General features: G+C 40.2%; 3 protein-coding genes and 2 long non-coding RNA genes across 9 annotated transcripts in view; 1 reads left to right on the forward strand and 4 right to left on the reverse strand.

Annotated features, from left to right (window-relative positions):
* Positions 1 to 980: 980 nt before the first annotated feature.
* LOC145643747 (uncharacterized) lies at positions 981 to 4702 on the reverse strand. 3 transcript variants are annotated; one of them, XR_014116074.1, is made up of 6 exons: positions 4181 to 4702; positions 3743 to 3905; positions 2637 to 2860; positions 2240 to 2373; positions 2023 to 2115; positions 981 to 1877 (listed from the first exon to the last, which is right to left on the reverse strand). It is a non-coding gene; the product is annotated as an uncharacterized LOC145643747 (long non-coding RNA). The 3 variants fall into 3 exon arrangements; XR_014116073.1 differs by having other exon boundaries at positions 981 to 1831; positions 2240 to 2860; XR_014116071.1 differs by having other exon boundaries at positions 2240 to 2860.
* Positions 4703 to 4885: 183 nt separating this feature from the next.
* On the reverse strand, positions 4886 to 8106 carry LOC145643721 (uncharacterized). The gene is made up of 5 exons (XM_081695338.1): positions 8044 to 8106; positions 6787 to 7008; positions 6469 to 6629; positions 5236 to 5292; positions 4886 to 5080 (listed from the first exon to the last, which is right to left on the reverse strand). The coding sequence occupies exons 1-5, from the start codon at positions 8044 to 8046 to the stop codon at positions 5023 to 5025; spliced, it is 501 nt and encodes a 166-aa protein (XP_081551464.1). The 5' UTR covers positions 8047 to 8106; the 3' UTR covers positions 4886 to 5022.
* Positions 8107 to 10264: 2158 nt separating this feature from the next.
* LOC113569185 (tripartite motif-containing protein 16-like protein) lies at positions 10265 to 25115 on the reverse strand. 3 transcript variants are annotated; one of them, XM_035529002.2, is made up of 8 exons: positions 24512 to 25115; positions 16745 to 16905; positions 15289 to 15883; positions 14729 to 14824; positions 14294 to 14527; positions 14063 to 14213; positions 13007 to 13063; positions 10265 to 12742 (listed from the first exon to the last, which is right to left on the reverse strand). In XM_035529002.2, exons 2-8 carry the CDS (start codon positions 16837 to 16839, stop codon positions 12216 to 12218), a joined length of 1755 nt encoding a protein of 584 aa, XP_035384895.1. In that variant the 5' UTR covers positions 16840 to 16905; positions 24512 to 25115; the 3' UTR covers positions 10265 to 12215. The 3 variants fall into 3 exon arrangements, with proteins under 3 accessions (XP_035384895.1, XP_081551172.1, XP_081551181.1); XM_081695046.1 differs by lacking the exon at positions 24512 to 25115 and adding an exon at positions 19636 to 19837; XM_081695055.1 differs by lacking the exons at positions 14063 to 14213; positions 24512 to 25115 and adding an exon at positions 19636 to 19830 and having other exon boundaries at positions 12603 to 12742.
* LOC145643779 (uncharacterized) lies at positions 24459 to 26570 on the forward strand. The gene is made up of 2 exons (XR_014116078.1): positions 24459 to 24598; positions 25140 to 26570. It is a non-coding gene; the product is annotated as an uncharacterized LOC145643779 (long non-coding RNA).
* Positions 26167 to 27058, reverse strand: part of LOC113590314 (laminin subunit alpha-2-like) — a 123786-nt gene continuing 122894 nt past the window's right edge. Inside the window, 1 exon segment of the mRNA XM_081694875.1 lies at positions 26167 to 26812. Within this exon segment, the coding sequence (XP_081551001.1) occupies positions 26658 to 26812 (155 nt within the window). The 3' untranslated portion in view covers positions 26167 to 26657.

Genomic DNA, 27058 nt, shown 5'->3' on the forward strand with positions numbered 1-27058 from the left:
CCTCTCAGTGTGTGCAGGTATAGCTGTGGTTTGGGGGTGTTAATCTGACCCTGAACAACTTTCCTCAAAGAAGGTAGAATGAATATGTTTTCTGATCATACTCTAATACTCAAACACATTTCTTGATCATTCCACAAATCTAAAATAATATTTAACCATAGATCATCCAGTCAGTCTGATCATTTGAACCTGGAGGACAGGCTGAGAGTGGAAGGTGTGTAGTGTGAACTGTGTGGTGAGGGGATTGTGGAGGGTGTGTAGTGTGAACTCTGTGGTGAGGGGAGTGTTAATGGTGTATAGTGTGAACTCTGGTTAGGAGATTGTGGAGGGTGTGTAGTGCGAAATCTCTGGTGAGAGGAGTGTGGGGGGTGTATAATGTGAACTCTGGTGAGAGGAGTGTTAAAGGTGTATAGTGTGAACTCTGTGGTGAGGGGAGTGTTAAAGGTGTGTAGTGTGAACTCTGTGGTGAGAGGAGTGTGGAGGGTGTGTAGTGTGAACTCTGGTGAGGGGAGTGTTAAAGGTGTATAGTGTGAACTCTGTGGTGAGGGGAGTGTTAAAGGTGTGTAGTGTGAACTCTGTTGTGAGGGGAGTGTTAAAGGTGTGTAGTGTTAACTCTGTGGTGAGGGGAGTTTGGAGGGTGTGTAGTGTGAACTCTGTGGTGAGGGGAGTGTTAAAGGTGTGTAGTGTGAACTCTGTGGTGAGGGGAGTGTTAAAGGTGTGTAGTGTGAACTCTGTGGTGAGGGGAGTGTTAAAGGTGTGTAGTGTGAACTCTGTGGCGAGGGGAGTTTGGAGGGTGTGTAGTGTGAACTCTGGTGAGAGGAGACCAGCCATACTCTGATCATCCATAGAGATTTGAATGCTGGTGTCAGGTGTTGTGTAAGGAGAGTGTGTGTGGACGCTGTTACTGGGAGGTTGAGTGGAGCAGTGGGGGAGGGGTGGACATATCAGTGGAGGATCAACTGTGAGTTTCGCTTCATTAATTTAATTTACATTTATGGCATTTAGCAGACGCTCTTATCCAGAGCGACTTACAAAAGTGCTTTGTCATTTACTCATAGAATATATCCTAGTACAGTAGGTTAGAATCAAACATACCAATGAACTAGAATACTGTAGAATACAGGGATGAATGTTGATACCTAGAACTACAAAATACATAAGGTCTGTCTTAAACACTGATAAGTGCTATAAACAATAAATGCTAGAGTGTGTTAAACAACCTAAACAATACCCTACTATATTAATTTAGTCAATAAATATGGGAGCAGTGTCATTTGTCCTTTAAATATTCTGCAAATACATGGGTCTTCAATCTGCATTTGAAGTAACGCAGAAGGGGTGGTGAGCGAGGGCAAACACACGTGCAAAGTGCCTTGCATGTTACGTGAAACGGAACTAACAAGGGAAACCAAAATGATCGTGACAAATAGAATAAAGAAACATTTAGTTTTAATAAACAAACACTGAACAAAATCAAAGACAGACAGCAATACCGGGTAAACATTAACAGGAAAGGCAGCGTAGACGGCAAACACAGAGAGACAGTACAAATGAGATCTAAGGTATGGATTGGGCTTTGACCATTGTCCTCATGTATGAAGGGGCTGGTCCATTTTTGGCTTTGTAGGCAAGCATCAAGGCTACAGGGACCCAATGAAAGGAGCGCAGCAGTGGAGTAACGTGTGAACTTCAGAAGATTGAAGACCAGTCATGCTGCTGCATTCTGGACAAGTAGAGTTTTGATGGCTCTTAGAGGAAGACCAGCAAGTAGTGAGTTGCAGTTGTCTAGCTTTGAGATCACAAGAGACTGCACAAGCACCTGGGTACCTTCCTGCGAGAGAAAGGGTCGAATCCTTCCTATGTTACAAAGGAGGAATCTGCAAGACCAGGTTAGATTAGAAACATGAGTTGAGAACGACAACTTGTTGTCCAAAGTTATGCCCAGGCTACGGGCAGCTTCGGATGGTGATACCAGGGAGTTCTCAAAGGAAACAGTGAGTTTATGGTAAGGGTTGGGAGTACCTGGGATGAACAGAACCTGGGGTTGAGCTTCAAGTGGTGGGCTGTCATCCATGACGCGATGTCAGTCAAGCATGTTGAGATACGTCTGGAGATCTGCGTGTCAGAGGGTGGAAGAGAAAGAAATAATTGAGTGTCATCGGCATAGCAGTGGTAGGAGAAACCATGAGAAGATATTACATCACCAAGGAACGCGTATACAAAGAGAAGAGAAGGGGACCTAATACTGAGCCTTGTGGAACACCAGTGGAGAGTCTACATGGTTTGGATGTGGATCCTCTCCTTGTCACCTGATAGGACCGTCCCTCCAGATGGGACTGAAACCATCTCCAAGCAGAGCCAGTCACACGAAGCCTGGAGAGAACAGAGGGAAGAATTTTGTGGTTCACTGTGTCAAAGGCGGCTGAAAGGTCTAGGAGAATCAAAACAGATGACTGTTTGGCAGCTTTAGCAGCATGAACTTTCTCAGTCACTGCTATGAAGGCCATTTCTGTAGAATGTGCCGGTTTGTAGCCAGACTGATTGGGATCATACAGCTGGTTCTGGGTGAGAAAAAGAGTCAATTTATTATAAACTGCTCGTTCAGGGGCTTTTGAGAGGAAAGAGAGAAGTGATACCGGTCACAGAAATAGTAACACTGGAGCTGTGGCCTTCTTGAGGATTGGTACCACCCTGGCGTTTTTGAATGCAGTAGGCACGTATCCAGAAGATAAGCAGTTGTTGATGATGACAGAGATGAAAGGAAGCAGATCTCTTGCGATTGTCTGGAACAGAGCAGAAGGAATTGGTTCCAGCGGACATGTAGTCAGATTGCTGGAAGTCAGAAGTTGAAGAATTTCATCTGAGGAGAGAGGAGAAAAAGAAGTCAAACATGGGTGAAACCCCTGCACACGGCAGGCCGTACCACATGACTCATGGGGGGGAGAGCGTCCCGTGACAGAATCTGGGTAGCTCCAATATTAAAAATGTTTTTACATTATGGATGACAGACCGATGGTATGAACTGTGTGAGTGCTTGATTTCTAACTTGATTACTTGCATATATTTTCTATATATTTTTAATATATTAATGTCATTAAAATAATAAATCTGAACTGGAAACATGCAGACATTTAAAATATTCAACAAATAAAAAAGTCAATCATTGTTAAATAATAGAAAAATCTAAATATTACATCAAATTAGAATTTCATATTTATTTACATAAAATTAGAATTATATATGAAAATATATGAAATGTACGTATAATTATCAAAATTAAACATAACACTGACACCTAAAGGAGAAAGTGAGAACTGCATCATTATCTGAATCACCATCTCAAAAGCTTGATAGTAAATGTATGTTGCATACATAAAGGTTCAGTACCCTAAAGGTATAAGAGACTGCAGACAGCAACAATATTAGAGAAGCTATTACTCCTGACAGCTCTATGTTTTATTTTGTAGGGCTTAGACATTCTCATGTGTCACTATGAATCTGTAACCCACATGAAATACTTTTACCACATTAAATACATTTACGTTTAATAAGTCAGAATTAGTTCTGGTAATCAAACCATTGGAATGACAGTTTAAATCCTATTATACATTAAGGCAACGTATTACAAAAAGACAGTGCAGCTGTGTCTTGAATGATATCACACATCAATAACATGTACAGATTTAGTCTGTACAATAGTGCAAATCAGGTAGTTTGCCAAGGTGAGAGCCCCAACCCTCACCTTCTCTTGGAGTTGTCAGCACACTTTGACCAGCTTGTGGTTCTTCAGAACTGAGAGTCAATAGTGTAGTTTAAGATGAGTTGACACTCAACATCTCCAGGTCCAGCATAGCAGTGAGCAGGAGAAGCATGATGAGGCCATGATGATGTAATGATGATGTAATCTGGAGAGTGTCACATGTTCCTGCACTTTAATATTCCGTATATACCACATGCAGGTCACATTTAGGATCACAGAGTCCATCTGATTGTTCAGTAACCCAGAAGCCAGCACAGAGGGGCTGAGTGAATGGAGGGTGAACTCTGTGTAGGGAGGACATTGTGGTAGAGATGCTGTACAACTGGTACAAGTTGTTAAAGTCTAACGAGTTTCTGGGTTCTTTCTGCTGCAGTGCACACTGTTTCATGGCCTCTGTGTTCCTGCACAAAGGTAAAATACCTTGGTCAGTTTTTCATGGTGAGAACACAAATCTGGTAGTTGGGTCAGGTAGGGCAGGCAGGTCGGGTATGTGAGGTTGACCAGATGGCTCAGATGGGACCGGTGCGCTGCTTTGAGTGAGATAAATACTGCAATGGTGCAGGGTTGTTGAATCCTTCCCTCCGTACTGTAACCTCAGTAAACTCTGTGTAAACTCTAAAAATACATTCATTTTCTGATAGAGAACTAATTGTTTTCCATCTGAACATTTAATTTGTTATGATACTCTCCTACCTAACTATGGCACAACCTTTGAAAGTGTCTTTGGCTGGATATGAGCTGAATGAGGGTGAGGTTGGTCAGTTTTTAGTTTCTACACATGATTCACCTGAATACCAGGTGGCCATCCTCCTCTGACTGACCCCAAACACAACAATCAAATGACTAGTGAGGTTTAAGAGACCCTCAGATACAAACCCTCAGACTCAGTTTCAGTGAACATAACCTTACAATGGGCAAGAAAATGTAATAAAAAAAAAAAAGGTTAATTCTCAGTGCTCAAACAGTGCTCATCCATGCCAACCATCTCAATATGGTTGTGCCAGAAAGAGAGATTAGAAGAACACCACAGACTCCAGGACTGAGTGTTGTGTCCAAACCCACACTTATTACCCCGTCCTTTCCTGCTGATATCTTTATATGAGACTGATATGTCCACCCATCCCCCACTGCTCCACTCAACCTCCCAGTAACAGCGTCCACACACACTCTCCTTACACAACACCTGAAGCCAGTAGTCAAATCTCTCTGGATGATCAGAGTATGGCTGGACTCTCCTACTGTTTGTCACCACTCTGTTCTTCTCAGACAGAATGAGGCGACGGTGTGCTGTGTTGGGATTCAGAGTCAGCTGACAGAAATCTGAAAAAGAGCATTTTAGGTTTAATTCACAAAATGTATTAATTTATATTCATTTCAGTAAAGATAGATGTGTCTGTTGGTTACTGTTTTCATACTGAAATCAGAAAAATGTGTTTCTCTCTCTCTCTCTTTGTGTGTGTGTGTCTGTGTGTTACATTTCAGGAAATCTTCTCTGGTCTGTGGCTGTGATCGTAAAATCGGAACTGCTGCAGCTGTGGAGAAACAGAAACAGGATTAATTGACAAAATATATTAAATTAAATAAAAATAAAATTGTCTGTGAAATCTGAAAAAGAGCATTTTAGGATTAATTCACAAAATGTATTAAATTAAATTAAATTAAAATAATTGTCTCTGTTAGGTTTAATTTAGTATTTTAGGTTTAATTTACAAAATAATTTAAATAAACTTATCTGTATTTGTTACTGTCCTCATACATTTTCTTAATGAATATTTAACAATTACACAGTGTCAGTTACCATGGTAGCAATGGCAGGTTCATACTGAAACCCACTACACACCACACACACCTCAGTACTGGAGAGAGAAGTTTAATACATAAGATAATTGAACGCATGCAAGAAGAGGCGGAGCCAGCAATCCGTAACCTGTAACAACAGAGTTTTCTCAAATCCACATTCCAGGAACCAGGGCTGGACCCCTAATGAACAAGACAAAGGTGACAGTGAAAAGAGAAACTCCGAAACCATCACAGGGAAGAAACCATGGAAGGATCCAGACCCCAAAGGAAACACCATCCTCACTGGACAACACTGGATCAGTCTCATCTTTGATTTTCTTTCTCTCCTCTGATTGTTTCTATATATGGCTGAGGTTTACTGGTTTTTTTTGTTTATTTAATATAAGAATCACTTTCAAACTATTATCACACAAATCTGTGTGATTATAGCTGCTAGATTATAGTTTATAGATTACAGATTATATCTATTTAACCTGCCTAAAGTGACAATCCCCATCACATCAGCCTCTCTCCTTCAGGGGGTGATGGTCTCTGCCTTCCCCATTGGGGAGAACACACCTCCACTACACTCCTTCCATGGGTCCTCCACACTCCAGCCCTTCATCATCCAGGGTCACACCCCTGTCCCTCACCAGGGTTCACACACTGGGCTTTATACCATCCCCCTAACAGCAGAGGGTGGGTTCTTAACCATGATTCACTCCTGATGGTCTCTACAGCACCATCCCACTTCTGACACCATGTTCTGTTGCTCCTCTAACCACCCAAAGAACCAAATGGACTCACATCTCCCATCAAGACTATGGTCAGCAATAATGGGACAATACAAAGACATATTCCACCATTTTGATGCTTGGAAATGCTGTGATGTTTCTGTTGTGTTATTGCTGCTGTGTTATTACTCTTACCGTGTGGAGACACACTGTTCCAATTCCTCTCTGCAGAATGTCTCTATTCGCTCCTTCAGATCAGAGAGAGATTTCTTCACTCCATCAAATGAGGGATGTTGATGGACAGAGATGCTGTATGAGTCCACAGATCCAGAAGAGATACAGAGGGATGGGAAACTCTACAGAGAACAACATCATAGACAAGAATTAAAAATACAGTACAGTATATATTTTCTAATGTTTTATTTATTGTTGCCTTAACAAACATTTGTGAAGAGTCATTATAGAAACTTAATGAGGAGCAGGTTCCTCTGTAGCTGAGACAGAGTTTGTTACCTGGAGGAAATGGATGTGATCCTCTGTGTGGGAGAGCTGCTCCAGCTCAGTGTCTCTCCTCTTAAGATCAGCAATCTCCTGCTCCAGTTGACCCAGGAGTTCTTCAGGTTGACTCAGTTCAGCCTTCTCCTGATCTCTGATCAGCTCTCTCACCTCACAGCGTTTTTTCTCAATGGAGCGGATCAGCTCAGTAAAGATCCTCTCACTGTCCTCCACTGCTGCCTGTGCAGAGCGCCGTTAGGAGACACACAGACAAGATGGAGGACCATTCAAAGCTGAACTATGATCCACTCTCTCATTGTGACCCTGGATGACTTACAGTGTGCATTAAGGCTGTGTAGGATCCCAAAGTGTCCCAACACTGGTCTCCTCACTGGCTGACTGGAGGAGAGGCCTGACTGAGCTCTGAAATAGCTGCTCCAGCAGCTCTCTGCTCAGTACTCACTTTCAGAGTGTCCAAATATGACTAGAATTTCATTAGACCCGCTACTGTGTTTGTCTCTTCAGGAGGGGGGACTCCCCACGTTTTGGACTCTTTAAGGTAAAAGATCTTGTTTTATGAGGAAATGAAGACCATCAATTTGCTACTAGTAAACTATGACACCTAAAGTTATAACAGGAAGAAATACTTGTCCAAAAACAAACACTAAAGCCTAATTTACAACTATAATGTATAATCGTAGAGTTTTTATCCATATTTATGTCTAAATCATAAAAATGTAAACTTATTGTTATGGAATTCAATGAGCTTTGTGTGTTTCTATAGTCACAACATATGATCAGGCAGTAATAATGCAACAGTTAAGCTTACAAAAGCCTTGTGTGCAATAAGCAGGATAAGCCGGCAGACCATTGCATTGCAAAAGAGGAAGCGTGGTGCCAAAACCAGACGTTTCATATGATGCTTACATATCTGTTTCTGTTCATGGGGTTCAGCGACAGGGCAGAGGGAGTATTATGTGCTTAGACAGCACATGTATAATCATCGTTTAACGACGATAAGATCGTTTAAGGACTTGTTTTTCATTTCTTTCTTTGGGCGTTATCGCCACTGTCGGTGTATAAAAGGAAGAGAACCGTCACCGTCATGGACCTGGCGAATGCTTTCTTTAGCGTATCCCTATATCCAGATAGCCATTTGTGGTTTGCTTTCTCCTTTGAAGAAAAACCCTACACATTCACCCGCCTCTGTCAGGGCTATTGTGAATCGCCAACCATCTATAAAACGCCATTAAAACAAAGTTTAGAAGGTCTTACCATTCCTGCAGGCACAACCCTGCTGCAATACGTGAATGATTGTTGTGCAAACAAGCCACCCTGTGCCTGTTAAAACATTTAGCTGCAGGACATAAAGCTAGAAGAGAGAAATTGCAGAACTGTAAAGAGGAAGTAACCTTCTTAGGGAACATTATTAAGGGAAATACACACAGACTCTCTCAAAACCGAGCACAAGCTATAATTTTACTACCTAAACCAACCACAAAGAAACAAGTGTTGTCTTTCTTAGGCATGTGTTCCTACTGTCGCATGTTCATTCCATCCTATGCAGAATTGGAGGGACCGTTACGAGCCATTATTCCCACTAAAGCCAGGAACGCGATACAGTTGGCCTGGACCCCAGAGGCAGAAAAGGCATTTGTAGAATTAAAACAAGCACCGCAAAGCCTGCCTGCCCTAAGGTTACCAGATCCCAACAAACCTTTCACTCAGATGGTAGATGAGAAAGGTGGCTACATGACATCAGTCCTATGCCAGAAGCATGGAACACACCAACTTGCCTCAGAACAGTGGCAGCTGCCGAGAAAGCTGTACTAGCCTCAAGAGATATAGTGGCATACTCCCCTCTTACTGTCTTAGTCCCACACATAGTACACCGAATACTGCAGGACCAAAGAGTGTCACACCTATCAGCCCAACGATGGCTGCGATACCACACTACCCCCCTAGACATGCCTAACATAACTGTTAAAAGGTGTACAACACTGAAACCAGCTACGCTCCTTCCTACGGAGGAGGATGGAGACCCACATGACTGCACAGCAGTCTTAGCTTAAGTATGTATGCCACGGGTTGATCTCTTTGAAGAAGCCATAAGTAACCCAGACCTATGCCTCTACGTGGATGGGTCAGCAAGCAGGAATGACACAGGAGTTAATAGGGCAGCATATGCTGTAGTAACAGACCACGAAATACTCAAAACAGAAGTATTACCATCTTCCTATTCAGCGCAAACTGCAGAGCTAGTGGCACTGACGGAAGCAAGCAAACTAGCTGCAGACAAAACGGTTAACATCTATACTGATTCCAGATATGCCTGGGGGGTAGTCCATGATTTTGGAGCCATATGGAAACATAGGCAATTCCTGACAAGCTCAGGCAAATATTTCACCATCTTGTCAATACACTGCTAGAAGCCATTTTGCTACCAAGAACAACTGCAGTAGAGAAATGTGCAGCTCACAAAACCACAGAAGACCAAATTAGCAAGGGGAATAATTTGGCAGACAGAGTGGCGAAGGCAACCGCAACCCAAACCACTGTGCAAGTAGTAAAGGAAACAGCTGCTACCCCACAAGCCACATTACAAGAGAGCCACTGTCAGGGGCCACTGTCACTGAACACACCAAGTAGAAACAACTAGACTGCAGGGTGCGTGATGGTGTTTGGACACACACACCGACAGGCAAACCTTGCCTACCTAAATCACACATGCTGGGCCTGATTAGAGTTGCTCATGGGCGTAGCCATATCAGCAAAGGGGGAGTTGTGGACAGCATAGTAAAGCACTGGTTTGCGCCCGGACTTGCAACACTTACTCAAAACTTTTGCTCCAGCTGTCTTGTTTGCGCTCAACACTCCTCAAAGCGAACTGCTACACAGAACTGAGTAGCCATCCCCCAGCACCCGAACCGTTTCAACATCGGAAGGTTGATTTTGTTGAACTAACTCAAGCAGAAGGAAAGAAGTATATGCTGGTGTGTGTGTGTGTGTGTGCATGTTCAGTAAATGGGTGGAAGCATTTCCCACTACCAAGCAAGCTGCACAAACGGTAGCCAAAATGTTCCTAAGCGAAATCATCCCTAAGTGGGGCCTACCAAAGCGCATCTCAAGTGGGAATGGCACACCGCTGTGTGAACAGAACTCAATAAATTCTTACTACTCAATGCATAAAGTTGTCTGTGTTCGATGAGCTCTCACTTTCCACCACACTCACCTAAGCAAAGTCTGAGAGCAAGCAGGTATTCTGCGTGTTTTGAGAGCGAGAGCGCTTCTATCGCTTTCGTTCTCATGTGACAATGTCTATCAGTGACCAGTAGAGGGAGACATCGAGGCACTCTGGATAACAGCCTTTACTCTGCTACGTTTAATCTAATAATTTCTTTACATTACAGCTGTTACTAATGAAAATGTTTTACGTTTATGCCGATTTTGTTACTGAGCACAACATTTCAAAAGCCAGACTAGAGGAACTGAGGGGGACTGATGAATCAACTTTAATTATAAATTAAAAACACACATATACAGTTTAACTAAATCAAAATACACAAATACACACATGTACAGTAGAACTAGTTCAAGGTGTAAGGTAGGACTGAACACATGTACAATGTCTAAACAATATGATCAGCAATAAATACAAGAAACGATATTTAATTTCATTACCCTTAAAAGTTATTAAATCACTTGTCATATTAAGTTTATTTTATTCAATAATATTCAATTTAATATTTTATTCCTCTCCCCTCCACACTCCCCTCACTAGAGCTGCAGGAGGCATCGAAAGTTTGGTGCTTTTTCAATTATACAATGTAGCAAATGAGTCGATTCTGTAACATTCAATGCTTGAGAATAGAACAAGCACAACAAATTCAGTGTCACTGATCAAATATGTACAGTGGATTCAGAAAGGATTCATAACTCTGATCAATGGCAAATTTCCCTATTTCAAATTAAATCTAAATCATAATTAAATGTGCTAAAAGTGAATTTGTGTGAATTCTTTCCGAATCCACTACATGTATTGCGTTGTATTTCTTGCCAAAAAGGAGGATGCAATGTCTTATAAGATGCATGGAGTGCGATGAAAACAGTAAAATGTATTTCTCAACTGATAATGTAATTTTGCACCAATAATTATAATAGTAAGAAGTTCATTCTCCTATTCTTTGTTTCTTTAGGTATAGTTTTGTAGTAATAAGTTTACAAAAGATTGCCCATGATACCTGCTACATGTTTAATACTTTTACATCCCTTTATAAAGTGAATCTGTAATGGTGCCCGAGTGCTGCAGGGCGTGGAGCAGGATGCACAGACTGTCTCAGCGTTGTGAAACATTTAATGACACAAACATATAGACAAGGGTGGCACTCACACGTAACAGTTATAGTGAACATGAAGACACTTGGATAAATGATTAACATAGGCTGGACAAACCCACAAACATACAACTTCAGACCCTAACACTCTAAGTGAATGGTGAGTGGTTTATTCCACTGCCTGTTTGTTGTAGTGACCCTGTTTTGTTGTTCTGGGATTTCTTTGCTAATGCAGATTAAGAGCCTGATACTGCTGGTTTATCTACTACGGGACCTTCATACAGTACACTGACATTCATCTGGTTACTTGGACTTCTGCTTTCCACAGATGGAGAGGAGAAGAGAATTCACTGATTAAAATATAACACATAAACAATCTGATACAGTTTTACAGTAGAAAATACAGAAATCCAATTTATCCCGGATACATAATTCTAAGTTTAATGGGACCCTGTGTAGATGTGACATGGGCTCATGTATTATATGGAATTTATTTCAGAAATAATCCACAATATGATTTATGATCTAATCATCACAAAAAAGATGATTTCACCTCTTTGACCTCCAGAAACAATTTGCTTGCACAGCTGATGAAAGACCTGTCTGAAACATCTTGTTTCTCTGGAAACCTCTGATTATTTTAAGACTCATGAAGCAAAATTTATCCTAAAATCATCTAGGAATCAAGTTATAAGTACATGTTTTTTAATTTTAAAAAAGTGACAGTAATTGACCATAATAAACTCATGGGCCTCTTTCTGTGTGTTTTGTTATTGTGTCCAACAGTGAAACTGATGATTCAAGAGTCCTAACCAAGATCAGAGAGGCTAAGATGGATAAATTAACAATATCATGTAGGACCAATGTTATAGTGTGCATGGATTTCTCATCTTCTCATGACTGACCATAATGTAGCACAGACACATTATTATGGATCACATAATCTCACACATGAGCTATCACTAACAAAAAACCAATGACCCACTCTGAACCAGCATAGAGGGACTGAGTAAATGTGGTGTGAAAGACTATTGTATGTACTGTAGATACAGACTAAAACTGATCTGACTCCTAATTAAATCAACTTACTTAGAATAGTAAAATATCAAAACATTATTTTATATCACATAACCTCACAGTTGATCCTCCATAGACCCAGAACTCAGCATAGAGAGGCTGAGTGAATGTGGTGTGGACTGTGTGTAGGAGGGTCATTGTGTCAGAGACTCTGTAGAAGGACAGAGTTCCTGCACTGTGATCCACATACACTCCTATTCTGGAGGACGGTGGATCTGAGATCTCAGTCTCAATGTTGTTGTGCCAGAAAGAGAGATTAGAAGAACACACCAGACTCCAGGACTGAGTGTTGTGTCCAAACACACACTCATTACCCCGTCCTTTCCTGCTGATATCTTTATATGAGACTGATATGAACACCCATCCCACACTGCTCCACTCAACCTCCCAGTAACAGCGTCCACACACACTCTCCTTACACAACACCTGAGTCCAGTAGTTAAATCTCTCTCGATGATCAGAGTATGGCTGGACTCTCTTACTGTTTGTCACCACTCTGTTCCTCTCAGACAGAATGAGGCGACGGTGTGCTGTGTTGGGATCCAGAGTCAGCTGACAGAAATCTAAAAAAGAGCATTTTAGGTTTAATTTACAAAATGTATTAATTTATATTAATTTCAGTAAAGATACATTTGTCTGTTGGTTACTGTTTTCATACATTTCCGTATGAAATATTTAAAGATTATACTGTGCTAGTTACTATGGTAGCAACAGCAGATTCATACTGAAATCAGCTAAATGTGTTTCTCTTTCTGTGTTTGTGTGTGTGTGTGTGTGTGTGTGTGTGTGTGTGTGTGTGTGTGTGTGTGTGTGTGTGTGTGTGTTACATTTCAGGAAATCTTCTCTGGTCTTTGGCTCTGGTGGTAACATCTGAACTGCTGCAGCTGTGGAGAAACAGAATCAAAATATCCAACAGAATGAATGAGGCCCAAATGCTCCATTTAGAACCTGATCAGACTAACAGTGGGATTATATGTGGATTATTTATTTAAAAACAAAACATTCCTGAATCTTACTGTGAATAACGGACTTTGGCAAAGTTCAGTCAGTTTATTCAGAAAGATTATTTGTCTTCATTTGTGTCTCAGTTATTCTCTCTTCTTTCCCTCAATCCCCCCCCCCCCCCCCCCGCCATGTGTGTGTGTGTGTGTGTGTGTGTGTGTGTGTTATTAATTTCATGACTGGTTACAGTAGGTTAAGTAGGTTACAGACACAGTCAGTTATATTCCTAAACGTTTAATTACTATGTGAAAATAAAATGATCTATATTTTGTTTTTTATACTTTATAAATGTACTATCCGAAAGCCCAGTGGTATATTTGGTTTTTCACACACGTGCACACACACACACACACACACACACACACACACACACACACACACACACACACAAACAAAACAACCCCACACCCTACACAAATCTTCATTCTCTCTCCTGTTTGTTTCTATATATTGGTGAGGTTTAATGGGGTTTGTTGTTGTTTATTTAATAGAAGAATCAGTTTCAAACTATTATCACACAAATGTGTGTGATTATTGCTGCCAGTTTATATTTTATAGATTACAGATTATGGCTGTTTAACCTGCCTGAAGTGACAATCCCCATCACATCAGCCTCTCTCCTTCAGGGGGTGATGGTCTCTGTCACCACACTGCCTTCCCCATTGAGGAGAGCACACCTCCACTACACCCCTTCCATGGGTCCTAAACACTCATGCCCTTCATCATCCAGGGTCACGCCCCTGTCCCTCACCAGGGTTCACACACTGGGCATTATACCATCCCCCTAACAGCAGAGGGTGGGTTCTTAACCATGAACACACTCCTGATGGTCTCTACAGCACCATCCCACTTCTGACACCACATTCTGTTGCTCCTATTACCATGTGGAGAGATTTTGCTGAATTCCTCTTTGCAGAATGTCTCTATTTGCTCCTTCAGATCAGAGAGAGATTTCTTCACTCCATCAAATGAGGGATGTTGATGGACAGAGATGATGTATGAGTCCACAGATCCAGAAGAGACACAGTTTGCCTTAACAAACATTTGTGAAGAGTCATTATAGAAACTTAATGAGGAGCAGGTTCCTCTGTAGCTGAGACAGAGTTTGTTACCTGGAGGAAATGGATGTGATCCTCTGTGTGGGAGAGCTGCTCCAGCTCAGTGTCTCTCTTCTTAAGATCAGCAATCTCCTGCTCCAGTTGATCCAGCAGTCCTTCAGCTTGACTCAGTCCAGTCTTCTCCTGATCCCTGATCAGCTCTCTCACCTCACAGTGTTTTTTCTTAATGGAGCGGATCAGCTCAGTAAAGATCCTCTCACTGTCCTCCACTGCTGTCTGTGCAGAGCGCTGTTAGGAGACACACAGACAAGATGGAGGTCCATTTAAAGCTGAACCATTATCCACTCTCTCACTGTGATCTTGGATGACTTACAGTGCACATTGTGGTTGTGTAGGATCCCAAAGTGTCCCAACACTGGTCTCCTCACTGGCTGACTGGAGGAGAGGCTCTGAAATAGCTGCTCCAGCAGCTCTCTGCTCAGTACTCACCTTAAGAGTATCCACAGCCTGCTTCAGCTCCTGGACCTTATTCTCTTTCTCCTGGATTCTCTGCTGGTGTTTCCTCTGCTCCTCATGTAGCTCAGTCTGGGGGTGAATACAGTATGTTCAGCTGTTTGTAAATGATGAGCTATGAGGTTGAACATTAATGTCAGGTAAGGAGATAAAGTTCACTCTTTTTCCACAGAGATTAGAGACAGTCATGTGTTACACTGGAGGTATAAAAGCATCAGGATGGGTGTTGGCTGTTCTAATGTTCACTGACCAACCTGTACTGTACTAAAGTCTAGTAAAAACAATTGAATTCACCACTATGTTTACCACAGTAATCTCAATTTAAATTGTAATTTTCATATATTTTATTTTTCACACATTTTATTTGCCATTACCTTGTTTAAAAAACCCTCAATTTTAATAAGCAATTTCCAAATATTTCCTATAACAATAACAACTGAAATGAACAATTAGCTTCTTTAATGAAGAAATGCAAGTAATTCTACACAGGAAATAGAATTATCATGAACTGTTTCTATAAGATTTCTTGTTCTCACCTGTTTCTTATTTCTTTCTGCTGCAACTGACACTGTATCATGACCTTTGTGTTCATCCATCATACACAAATAACAAATGAAACTTTGATCAGTACAACAGAAGATCTCAGTCAGTTTATCATGTTCAGAGCAGATCTTCTCTTGTAGTCTTGAGGAGGCTTTAACCAGCGTGTGTTTCTTAAAGGCAGAAGACTGATAGTGAGGTCTGATATGAGTTTCACAGAAGGAGGCCAGACACACCAAACAGGACTTGATGGCTTTGTGTTTTCTCCCAGTGCAGGAATCACACTCTACATCTCCAGGTCCAGCGTAACAGTGAACAGGAGAAGCAGCTTGGAATTCTGTCTTCTTCAGTTTCTCCACCACTTCAACCAGCATGTAGTTTCTGCGTAGAACAGGTCTTGGAGTGAAAGTCTCTCTGCACTGAGGGCAGCTGTAGACTCCCCTCTGATCATCCTGATACCAGCAGTCATTAATACACACCATACAGAAACTGTGTCCACAGGGAATAGCCACTGGATCCTTCAGTAGATCCAGACAGACTGGACAGCTGAACTGGTGCTGATCTTCTGAAAGTCTGACCTCTGCCATTTTCCTGCACAGAAAACAATATCATTCCTTCTTTAGTTTTGCACTGGAGGTTTGTGGGTAATGTAGTTTTCTAAGGGAAGCTTCTACCAGCAGTTAGCACTTGTACAAACTGCATGCAGTTGTGTGTGAAGGGTGTGCTGAGGACACTGATGGACAGTCAAAAGACACCAGACACGTGTGTTTAAAACAGCTGTGAGACTCCTGCTTTAATACCCAGCATGTTCTAACACCCTCCTGCTATAACACTCTTTTACTGTTCTTCCATTAGAACACAGATCCACACTGAATAACACTGGATGATCAGATCATTAAACTGGTAGTAAACATCCTCAGTGAAGGTTCTCCCTGAGTTCCCTTCATACCCATCGTTAGGCAGGTGGGGTCCCTGCTAACAGGAGGGTAAAGCTTCAATTATTTATCTGCATTAGGCTTATAGCTCAAGTGTCAAACTGAAAAAAGTTCCATTTGTAAACCAGGATTGTCTGACTGGCAGAATCAGGCATGAAAAAAAATTGCTACATTCCATTTTCATTGAATTTTCCATTCTGGAAGGCACCATTTATTCACCATTATCACAAATTCAGTCTAACATCTTTCTCCTTCATTTTATTCATTTAGAACCCTAAACCCTAAAAATAATCTGTATCTTTGTTATATTAATTATACATTTTTCTGCTGTTTAAAGTGGTTATTGAGGTTGGGTATAAACACTCTCTGTAGTACTGTTTAAATGGTTCATTTCGTATTAAGATGTTGTGTAAATCATCAGGCATTTTCCAAAATTTCTAAATGAATTTTCCTGCTTTGATTCTAATTTTCCACTTTCTCAGTGGATATCTAGATATGAACCATCAGTTCCACTAACATCTCCTCAGCAGAGAGGTCAAGACGTTGTCCATCCATGCTTTTATCACTGTCATCACTCTCCCCTGCTGCTCTCTGGATTTCCTTTGCTGCCATGAATCAGTTTGGATGGATGATGTTCAGAATGAAGCCCTCAGACAGAACCAGCCGGACTTCACCAACCTACAAAACGTAAACAAATAGACAAACACAATTTTAACCCAAACTGTTAATGTCAGAATTCCTGATCAACTCCTGCAGCAGATTAAGTCTGAAACAATCTCTCATTATATTATCACAAAAATGCCCTGATGGCCCCTTTGACAGGACATGATGACCAGAAACCTCAGAATATTTTTAAATGTTTAAGTCTTTATATGTTTCATTTCTATACACGTCTAACTAACATTACTCCTGTTGAACAGAATCAGAAGACTCTGTACTTTGTGCTATACGTGACATGTGCGTGTGTCCGCGTGTGCTTGTGGTCCAGACTCCAAACTCAAATGACTCAGCACTCTTATCTGGTTTCCCTTATTGGATTGTCTTTATTATCAGCCTGTATACACATAAATGGTCCTTTTTTAGGTTACTGCTGCAACTGCTCGAAAAACTCTAAATAAGGAAAGAAAAATGTTTTCATGTATTCGGACTCATTTCCCCACAAGGCATAACTGATCAATTAGAGACACTTTGTGTGTGTGTGAGTGTGTGTGTGTGTGTGTGTGTGTGTGTGTGTGTGTGTGTGTGTGTGAGAGAGAGAGAAAGAGAGACTCTTGTCAAAGAAAAAAACGCTAAAGTAAAAAAATATATAAAATAAATAAATAAATAAATAGATAAATAAATAGATATATATATATATATATATATATATATATATATATATATATATATATATATAATATAATAATGCTCACTAATAAGACAACAATTATGTAAGGGAACAATATTGTGCTTCTTATTCACAATATATATTATTGTATATTTCCAATATATATTATTGTATATTTTAATCTATATTATTGTATATTGTATATTTTCCTAAAGAACCACAATGACAGAGCTCTCTCCTTCTCGACTTGCCTTCAGTAGAACCCTGCGGTACTCAGTAAAGATCACATGAGGGTTCAAAGGAATCAAAACACGAAAGTTCAGGTGCAGCTGCAGTTGTGAACAGGGAATTGTAGTTTAACTTGATACACTAACGTATATGCTTCTGCAATATAATATTAACCCATGTAGATACTGAAAAAACAAACAACATTCATTTCTACAAACAATATTGTATGAATTCACCTAGACAGATGTATTCTTTTTGTCTATTTTAACTCCGTTACACCTAAATAAAGTTAGAGAGCAAGCAGGTATTCTGTGTGCTAAGAGAGCGACAGCGCTTCTATCACTTTCGTTCTCATGTGACAATGTCTCTCAGCGACCAGTAGAGGGAGACATCGAGACACTCTGGATAACAGCCTTTACTCTGGTACGTTTACATGAACATCTTAATATAATAATTTCATTACATTACAGCTGTTAAGAATGCAAATGTTTTTTCACTGTGTTACTGTGTTCAACATCATATGGAAACCCAGACCAGAGGGACTGAGGGGCACTCATGAATTAACTTTAATTATAAGTCTATCTAAATGAAAGGACATAAATACACACGTGAACAGTAGAACTTGGTCAAGGTGTAAGGTAGGACTGAACATATGTGCAATGTATAAACAATATGATCAGCAATAAACACAAGAAATGATATTTAATTTCATTACACTTAAAAGTTATTAAATCACTTGTCCTATTAAGTTTATTTTATTCAATAATATTCAATTTAATATTTTATTCCTCTCCTCTCCACACTCCCCTCACTAGAGTTGCAGGAGGCATCGAAAGTTCAGTGCTTTTTCAATACTACAGTGTAGCAAACGAGTTGACTCAAACCCAATACCCTCGTGATGAGAGTCAAACATGTAAACCAGCAAGCAAGTAAGCAGGCAATGACTGCAGCTTGGTATGCTGACTACAATATATGGTAAAACTCCACACTAACTGAACAGACGGGAGAGTTTAAGATTGATGAGTGAAAGCAGGAACAGGTTAGCTCAGTGACAGAAACCATGGTAACCAGGCCAGTGTTCAGGCTAGGAGGACCTCTAGTGACTAGAAGGGACTATTGCTGACACAGACTTTGGAAACCCGTATTGCCTGACTGACTGGTAGGTGTAAGGTGAAATGGTACATTTCATTTTTCATTGAACTTTTCATAAGGTGCCATTTACTCACCATTATCACAAGTGCCACTTAATGTCTATTACTTTAGTTTTATTTCTAAAACCTAAGACTATGAACACTATCTTTGTTCTATTAATTTGTAATTTTCTCTCTGTTGTGTAAAGTGCATATTGAGGTTGGGTATAAACACCCTCTGTAGCACTGTTTAAATGGTTCGTTTCAAATCAATTGCAAAATTAATTTTCCTGGTTTTAATTCCAGTCTTCTCCTTGGATCTCTAGATATGAATCATCAGTTCCTCTAACCTCTCAGTCATAGCGTCGTTGATGTGGCTGTTCAGTAAGAACCTGATATAGTCCTGATAGTAAAACACTTTACAGCGACTTCTCACGTTCAGAGATTTAATAACGTACGATGTACAAATATGACTAGAATTTCATTAGACGCTGCCGTGTTTGTCTCTTCAGGAGGGGGGACTCCCCGCATTTTGGACTCTTTAAGGTAAAAGATCGTGTTTTATGAGGAAATGAAGGCCATCAATTTGCTACTAGTAAACTATGACACCTAAACTTAAGACAGGAAGAAGTACTCATACAAAAACAAATACTAAAGCCTAATTTACAATCATGTAGCATTTTTATCCATATTTATGTTTAAATCATAAAAATGTAAACTTACCTAAGCAAAGTCTGAGAGCAAGCAGATATTCTGTGTGTTTTGGGAGCGAGAGCGCTTCTATCACTTTCGTTCTCATGTGACAATGTCTCTCAGTGACCAGTAGAGGGAGACATCGAGGCACTCTGGATAACAGCCTTTACTCTGCTACGTTTAATCTAATAATTTCATTACATTACAGCTGTTACTAGTGAAAATGTTTTACGTTTATGCCGATTTTGTTACTGAGCACAACACTATTTAAAAACCCAGTCCAGAGGAACTGAGGGGGACTGACGAATCAACTTTAATTATAAATTAAAAACACACGTACAGGTAGGACTGAACAATTGTACAATGTATAAATGATATGAGCAGCAATAAATCCATGAAATGATATTTAATTTAATTACCCTCAAAAGCTATCACTTGTCATATTAAGTTTTTTATTTTATTCAATATTTTATTTCACTCCTCTCACCACAGAGTTCACACTTTACCCCTCCACACTCCCCTCACTAGAGCTGCAGGAGGCATCGAAAGTTCGGTGCTTTTTCAATACCACAGTGTTGCAAACGAGTCGATTCCGTAACATTCGATGCTTTCAGTACTGAACATAACATGAGGAACCGAATCAGTATTCTGGACATGTGAATCAAACTGCGCGTGCTAATTTGACTCGGACGGGTGACACTCCAGCTGTCGCGAGCAGCGAGAAGGCGGGAAGCTCGCTAGCTCGCTAGCTAGCATGGCTACAACAACAATGAAAGACGGTCTCAAGGAGCCAAGTGTGGCCACATTTAGCCTACATCACTGATGAAGACGGCCAGACAACGGATACAACAAAAACTCTACGAAAAAGGTGTTATAAATCTCTCCACTGCAAAACAGCAACCAGCAACTTAACAAAGCAAGAAGTATCCTGATCTATACAAAGTGACAGGTTACCATAGATAAAGGCTACACCGGTTTGTATGGGGACGTGTGTTTTCTGGGCTTGTTCCTGCGAGCATGGTGTCCTCCGTCCCTTCTCTCTGGGTGTGTCCCCGTTTTAATGGAAAACAAGCCCTCTAGGTACATCAGGTCCTTCAAAGGTGTTCAGCCCATCAACCATATGTCATACTGCCTCCAGCTCCCACAGTCGTTGTACATAAACCCCACACCTAAGGCTCTACCTATATTTCTTCGGTGTGATATCTGCAACCGTGACACCCAGGCTAACTGAGCAGTGAGCACAGTGTGTATGTGAACTAGCTAACACTGCCAGAGCTAATGTAGGCTAATCTCCTCCCAGTCAAACAAACCCGACATATTACAGGTCCAATAGGAAAATGAAGGATAAGGAACATGGTGGGGAATGAAGTGTGAAAGACCCTCAGATGGAACCGGGACTGGACCCTGGATTACCTGCACCCACTCAAACACTACACATTTAGTGAGAGTTTTAGTTTTGTAAGAAACAATCATGATCTGCTGAATATGAGGGAATGATTAGTGATCTAAACCTCCCTGAAAATAACTGATTTCAAAAAAGCTAAATACAAGAAACTAAAATCAAAATCCAAGCCACAAAATATATAGTTACATAAAGCAAAACACATATAAAAGGCCAGCTGGTGTCTGTCATATTCAGAGTAGCCTTTAGGACTGTAAGGAATATCACAAATGTGTTTAATTAAAACAAGAAATCTAATAGTCATAATAATGTCTTGGCATTATCAGTGAAGTCTTAGATTTACAGGTAAGATACAGATGTCTCTCATATGTAAGATCACATTATACTTGGTATACTTAAACACTATAAAAAGCAACTGTTTTTGTATGTTTGAAGCCAATTTCAAAGCCAAATGTAAAGTTAAATGTATTTATACAGCTCTTTTTACAACAGCTGTTGTCACAAAGCAGTTTTACACATGTCTGAGTCCATGCCCCCAGTGAGCAAGCCAAGGAAGCAAGGAAAAACTCCCTAGAGCACGAGGAAGAAACCCTGAGAGGAACCAAGACTCATAGATGGGGCCCATCCTCCTCTGGCTGACCCCAAACACAAAAATCAAATGACTAGAGAGGTTTAAAATAGACCCTGAAATACAACCCGCAGACTCAGTTTCAGTGAATATAATCTTACAATGGCCAACAAAATGTAATTTTAAAAAGTTACATTTTTCAAAACAGTTCTCAACCATGCAAAAAGGAATAAATGTTAAAGTAGACTGAAACTGTGTTATTGCAAATCAACACTAGAGGGCATCTTAAGTAAATAAATAAGATCTGATCCCAGATAGAGGAGATGAGGGATTACAGAGCTGATCCCAGATACAGGAGATGAGGGATTACAGAGTTTGGCTTTGGTGTTTATGTGGCAGAGTGATAAAGAACCCTTTGTACAGATGATATGTAGGGTGATTCAGCTATAGTATAGCTATGCAAGAAACAAAACAAAATGACAAAAATTGTATGTCAGGGAATTATTTGTGATCTGCACATTCACAGAAAACATAAAATAGTTGAGAAAAGCAATAAAGAAATGAAATTCCCCAGTACAAGGAATAAGATAGTTTCCCCTGAACTTAGATTTTTAGACTTAATATAAGCAGTATACAGGCCCAAACTGTAACTTTTTTCCTGTTGCTTTCTAGTCTAACGGTTTGTTATCGTGAAAGTATAGCCTTCTCTCCACCGTATGTGTTGTTTGTATTGTTTGTTAGCGTGAAGTGAGTTAGCCTTATTCAGCTAAAGAGCTAGCCACAACTCCATGCTACACCACTGAACGGGCTACTCCTCGACAAAGAGGATTGGAATCTCCACACTACTGCTCATGTGGATGGACTAGGAGGACCGGAGTTTCAGAAAGTTAAAGTAGTGATCAAAATATTATCCGGTGTTCTCCTAAGGTGACTTGTGATCTCAGTGTAGTGTGTTTTGAGGGCTTCTGTATCAGTTTAGAGTCGTACAACAGTGTGTTTGAAAGCATGAAGATTTATCATGTTTCTGTGGGTATCTGAAGACACAGCGCAGAGAGCTGAACAGGACCAAAGTGGATTATTCTGGTTTGTTTTAGCAAAAGGGTACCAAGTGGTACAAGAAACAGTGTTATCAATATTAGGAGGGCATATGAGATCTTTTTATTTTTTTTAAAGAGACGTCCCTTGTTTGAATATAATGGAACCAAACTCTACCTGGTATAAGTATTGAATATCAAATTGCATAATGCTAATAATTTGGACATGATGGAATATGTAAAAAAATGAAGGAAAAGTGTATAAAAGTATATTTAAAAAAAGGTAGCTAATTTTAAGAAGTGAAGGTTTTTCTGTCAGTGATTCCTACATGTTCAGTGAACGCTTCAAGATAGAGGACTATGACAAGTCAGACTCGGGATTAAGATGGAGCTAAACCTTCTGTCTTCAGGTTCCCCACTCATCCCCAAATACGCGTCATATGCTATAAGGATTTGATAGCTAGTCGCTTAAAGTGTTTTCTTGTTCTTTCTCAGTCTTTAGGAATCAGTCATGCATTGTGTGTTACACCGTAAGATACTTAAAAAAAGTTGTTTTGATTTCATATTTTTCTTACCTTTTAGCAACTGGCAAGTAATATTCCACACTTGATAAATTGACTACAAATTAAAGATTTTCTACATTGTGTGAAGTTAACAACTGGGGTATCAGTTTAATTGAATTGAAAATATTATACATTATATAAATATTATATATTATATAAATATAAGAAGCTACGCCAAAACTTTCATAAAGCACTATGCCTCTTTGTGTATCACGATAATGTATAAAATGTATGGACATAATGTATGGACATGGCACTGATATATGTTAATGTTATATAACAATATAGTTATACCTAAACATTCGATGCTGTATTTGTGTAACATTAGATACAATGGTGCTATATCTGTGTAAACATGTGGTATCTATGTAATGTAATTATATTGGATGTTAGGTACTGACTGGCCGTTCTTCAACTTTGAACTTTAACAGCTACTGAACGGACTGACTTGCTTTGCTGATTTCTTAATAGACTGAATGAAAATGGGGAGAAGACTCAGATCTTATTTTCCATCATTTCAACAGAATTTTTAAGATTTGAAAGTTTTCTTTAAGATTTTAGTGACTTATTGATCATTGACATAGAGAGACAGTAGAAACATACAAAAAACAAAACAGCAATGAAGTAATTAAATTACAGCACCAAAACCCGTGATTAAAGGTTGCACAAAGTTACACTAATGAAATACAACTAGTCGTGTGCAGAAACTATGGGACATTTCTTAACCACAGTCACCCAAAATCATTTATGAATTCATGTAAAAATGTATACCTTATGCGTGGGGACACGAAAACACCTGTTCCACCACATCATACTAAATATTAACTATTAGAAATTTCATGAGTCAGAATAATTTTTAATAGATATAATCAAAGCGTACACATTCTTTATATCATGGAGATTCTAGACCGTTCAAAATTTAATTAAATGAGTTATTTCCATGCCATGAAATTTATACAGTAGTCTGACACCATCTTAACTGGCGATTTTCTTCTGTTACCCTGCGCATTTACAGCGCAGCTTCCTGCGTTATTTCGTTCTGTCCGTGAGGCTGCGGTAATGCCCTTTAATGCCCTTTAATGCCACTCCACGTTCATTCAGACCCTCCGGTTCTGTATTTCTGACAGCGACCTGAATTTCACGTTAAACGCCAAATTCAAATGTCACGCGTAGGCGGGTTTTTACGGCCGAATGTAAACAAGTCGCCCTGATAAGAGTCCGAAGTCTCCCAGAGCTCGACACAAACTTTGGGTAGCAGGTGGTTCACTGAAGGGATTTATTTAAACGGACAAACGGCGAGACGGTTGATTGAACATATTTGGGTAAATCGCGGTCTTACCTGAACTGCAGCCGTACGGGAAAGCTATCAGGCCTGTACAGCAGACGAATATGAGGCTCTTCATCTTGGGGTTCACTTTCAGTTTCGGTATGAACTTACTAATATTGGTCGTAACCAATGACGACCACCCAGCAAACGACGGACGTCCCAGCTATCAAAGCTCACATTTCATTCAGCGCTGGTGGAAATCCATGATTTACGGAATACAACTAAATGTTGCGCTTATGATTTTTAATCGATTATTTTTAGTTCAGTCAACACTGAGAGCATTTTATTACAGTATTTTATAACTGACATGTAAATGCATTATACATGCATGAAACGTATGTCTGTATTGCTAGAATAAGCCTATATGATTAATATAATTTTGAGCTAAGATCAGCAGAATGGCTACACTAGTTAATCTTAATTCTGGCTAAATGGTGTTACATCCATGATATTTATGGAAGAAACATTCAACTGCTCCCAAGTATATAAATCTAAAATGATTCTGAGCTGGGATCAACAGAAAGTTACACAGGGGTGCCGGGCAGATCCCCTGCCAGAACAGGCTTCCCCGCTTAAGTCTGGTCACATGTCTCCTGTTTTCATCCTACTTCAACCACTCCATGCTTGTTTCAACACTCAGTGAACGGCTCAGTGAAGGGCTGGACTTTGCTCTAAACTCTACACAGCTCACTTCCGCCTGCCGGGGCCTGTGAATGTTTTCAGGCGGAACACGGTGTACGTCATTTCTGCACTCATTTACATGTCAGTACAATCATTGTTAATTTCTCTTTTCACCTTTGCACTTTAAAAAAAGCTGCCCTTAACTCACTGTGAACACCAATACTAAGTACGGTAATAGTGCAGTAAGCTGTGTTATACTTTTTCCTTATAATAGGTTTAAATGGGTAGAGGAAAAAAACTTGATTAAAAAGGACCAGTTTCCTGTTGTATCACAGGTTCGTCATTTCATCAATAGAGAGTACTTATGAGCAGTGAGAGGAAGTTTGTGGGAGGAGTTTGGTGTTCCCAGGGCGTTATTTTAGTACATTTAGTACAAACCACGTTAATTTCCATTTTACGGCATTTAGCTACTTACATTCATGACTGAGTACAACTTGAGTAATTGAGGGTTAAGGGTCTTGTTCAGGTGCCCAACAGTGGCAACCAGCTGGAGAAGGAAATATTATTTGCCAACTGCTAAACAATAACAAGACCTCACAACTGCCATTTTTGTTTTGCTAACGATGCCTTGGTGAGAAATGGGAGCGTCTTCGGGCATGTGACATGATCACAGCATTAAGACACTGGATGGGAGCCCGGATTGGGTTCATAAACACGTATCCGGTGTGACGTAACAGAGGAAACACTTACCCAGCTCCGGAATGGCAGACTGGTTTGTGTGTCATGATAATGGTATCGGGACTGGTTGGTGTGCCATGATAATGGTATCAGGGTTGGCAAACTTAAATGTTCTTCCTTAAATGTGTGTGATGTACTATTTGACCTTGGACATTTGCAGCTTTCAACACGTGTAAACGCCATCTTATTTATTTAGTCATTTATTTTTAATTGGCTTGAGTTCATGGTGTCAAAGCCACAGGACTTTGTGTTTCAGATAAGCAAAAATGTCAGAATTAGTTTGTTAACCACCTAATGATCACAAAACGTCAAGGTTAAATAAACATTTTATTTTAGGGGTGCATTAAATGTGTGTAATGATTTAATTAATCTAATTGCAACCCAGGAATGGACGTATGTTTGAAACAGCGATGGCGGTATATGGTACCATCCGTGACTGGAGTCGGACCTAAAGGTGACAGAGTCTCTCCAACAGTCCGCTTACACACACCACTTCTTCCTGTTGCTGGTTAGCCCACTGAGCCAACAGAAGAGGAGGGCCACTTTTGTTGCTGTGGTGATGGATATCAGCGAGGACATTCAAAATGAATCTTTGGTAAGGGTCTTCATTTGATTCTTTTTTTCGATTCATAGTCATGTCACCAGAACATCACATATGATATTGAATTAACAAGATATGTGAGACTTTATATACGTGTGTGCGTCTATGTATGTGTATATGTCAATGTGTGTGTGAGTGTGTGTGTGTGTGTGTGTGTCTGTGTATGTGCACTGATGTGTGTGATGTGTGTGTGTGTAACTATACAGTGGGACAGGTGAGAGGCTGGACTCCTTTGAGGTCCAGTGCTTTGTTCAGCTGAACCTCCAGGACCTTTCCTGCTTTAGTGAGTTTCACGTTCCTCATACAGCCTTTAAACGAGGTGCTGATGGTCAGGCCAAACTGCTTTAAGCCCTCTGTAACACACACACACACACACACACACACACACACACACACACACACACACACACACACACACACACATACACACACACACACCAGAGAGAGAGAGAGAAAGCGACCGAATGTAAAGATCTTTTTTGCTGCACATTTATAGAGCGCATACACAAATCTCTCTATTTTCCCAGCATTTCAGACCTATTTTCTACCCTTTTCTACTGCATATATAGACAGAAAGCAGGTGTAATGGGGCAATAGAG

Source organism: Electrophorus electricus, chromosome 2, assembly GCF_041902795.1.
Source record: "Electrophorus electricus isolate QZ-2024a chromosome 2, ASM4190279v1, whole genome shotgun sequence".
Lineage (NCBI taxonomy): Eukaryota > Metazoa > Chordata > Actinopteri > Gymnotiformes > Gymnotidae > Electrophorus > Electrophorus electricus.